The sequence below is a fragment of the Malurus melanocephalus genome, unplaced genomic scaffold (assembly GCF_030028575.1).
Source record: "Malurus melanocephalus ecotype Western Australia unplaced genomic scaffold, MMel_1.1 scaffold_58, whole genome shotgun sequence".
NCBI lineage: Eukaryota > Metazoa > Chordata > Aves > Passeriformes > Maluridae > Malurus > Malurus melanocephalus.
Genome location: NW_026623290.1, coordinates 2,345,452 through 2,347,131, shown reverse-complemented (window position 1 = coordinate 2,347,131; position 1,680 = coordinate 2,345,452). Strand labels below are relative to the sequence as shown.

Below are 1,680 nucleotides of genomic sequence, written 5' to 3'. Positions count from 1 at the left end.
GTGTGTGTCTTGTCCCTTTCCCTCCCATTGTCCTTGAAGGGAGGAACATCACCAAACAAACCAGAGCAGTCTCGACTAATGTATAGTTACAGAAGGGTTGTTTAACTTTCCTCTRACATAAGCAGATGATAGGAATACAATACTCAGCTAACCTAGGACACTCSTCCATGTGGGCTGCTAACATCCCTTTCTTTCCCCAGGCCTCAGTCATACACAATAATTGGCTGAGTTTCAGAATCAGGGCTTGTGGGGCCCCTTTTCCCCAGCACAATCCCCCATCCCTGACCCCGTGTTTGTTCYGCAGGCGCTCGATGATGTTCGCAGCAAACCCAAAACCCGATGAGGAGCGGCCCGAGCCATGGAGGGCCCAACCCCAGAGCCCGCCTACGTCGACGTGGACAAGGGGCTGACATTAGCCTGCTTCGTGTTCCTCTGCCTCTTCCTGATCGTGATGATCATCCGCTGTGCCAAAGTCATCATGGACCCGTACAGCGCCATCCCCACCTCCACGTGGGAGGAGCAGCACTTGGATGACTGAGCCATGTCCCATGAGCCGTGTCCCATGCAGGGCTGTGCTCCAGGAGCCTTTTCTGACACACAAACAGCCAGCTGTGAAGATATGCAGCCCAAAGGCAGTGTCTCCAAGAGCACACAGCAGAAATGATTTTTGCTCGGCAGGTATCGGTGAGCCGTTCYGGCAGCAGAGTTTACTACTATGCAKCAACTCTTATTTTACAGTTGTCGTTGTAAGTCGAGTAGCACAAGATCCTCCAGACTTTTCCTAATGTAACTCTTGGTCTAGCACAGTTTTGTCCTCAGTGTCACCCACCAATCCAGGGTAACCACCAATACCATAAAAAGACAACAGGAATGTTCTGTCTTTCCTGGAAACAGATTGCCTCAAATATTGATTGCTTCCTTGGTCATTATAGCTGCATTTTAGGAAAGGCCCAGATTTTCAATTCCAGGCATCACAAAGCAGAACTCCTGAAGTCCCTCTGGTTAAGCAGGATTATCTGAACAGATTTATTCTTGCCATGCTCTCCCTACCCCACTGCAGCCATATTTCCAGGGGGCAGGACACAGAAGCACTCAGAGTAACGGGGTCCTGGACTGCTGTTGACCCCATAACACCACTTTGCTCTGCCCTACTCATAGAAAAACCAGGCACATCCCCTGCAATGGGATTAGTCAGGCCACTTACTACGAGCTTGACAGGCACCAAAAACCCCTGGAGCAGAGCCTGGACACTGCTGGTGTCAACTACACAGAACCTGCAGTGATTTTCAAAGAGTGATTCCACATGCCATCTCCCCCATCTTTCATTTCAGGTGTGCTGAGTGGAATGGGACAGGACTGGAATGACCAGGACAATAAGCAGAGAGATTTTTTTCTCCCAGCCTTGTCACTCAGACTCCTCAGCACAACATTTGCAGTAACACACAATAATGAGCATTCTACCTCGGAGAAATTCTGCTCCTTCAGAGGAGGATTTTTCCCGCAGATTTGTAAGGTACACGCGCTTCTCTCAATTCATTAAGAAGGCATAAGTGAACATGGGAGCTCTGGAAGTTTATTATTCACCTTTGAAGAGCAGGGACTGCAGCATCCCAAAGTCCTCTAATTGCTCAGATTTCAAGRTTTGCTTGTGGCTGCCTCTTCTTTCAGTGCACATTCATC

General features: G+C 49.2%; 1 protein-coding gene across 1 annotated transcript; it reads left to right on the top strand.

Annotated features, from left to right (window-relative positions):
- The first annotated feature begins 325 nt into the window (after window positions 1-325).
- On the top strand, window positions 326-538 carry CTXND1 (cortexin domain containing 1). The gene has a single exon (XM_057365856.1). It carries the CDS (start codon window positions 359-361, stop codon window positions 536-538), a length of 180 nt encoding a protein of 59 aa, XP_057221839.1. The 5' UTR covers window positions 326-358.
- The last annotated feature ends 1,142 nt before the right edge of the window (window positions 539-1,680 follow it).

Excerpts from the sequence above, each read along its gene's own strand:
- CTXND1 (XM_057365856.1), top strand. The coding sequence starts at position 359 with ATGGAGGGCCCAACCCCAGAGCCCGCCTACGTCGACGTGGACAAGGGG.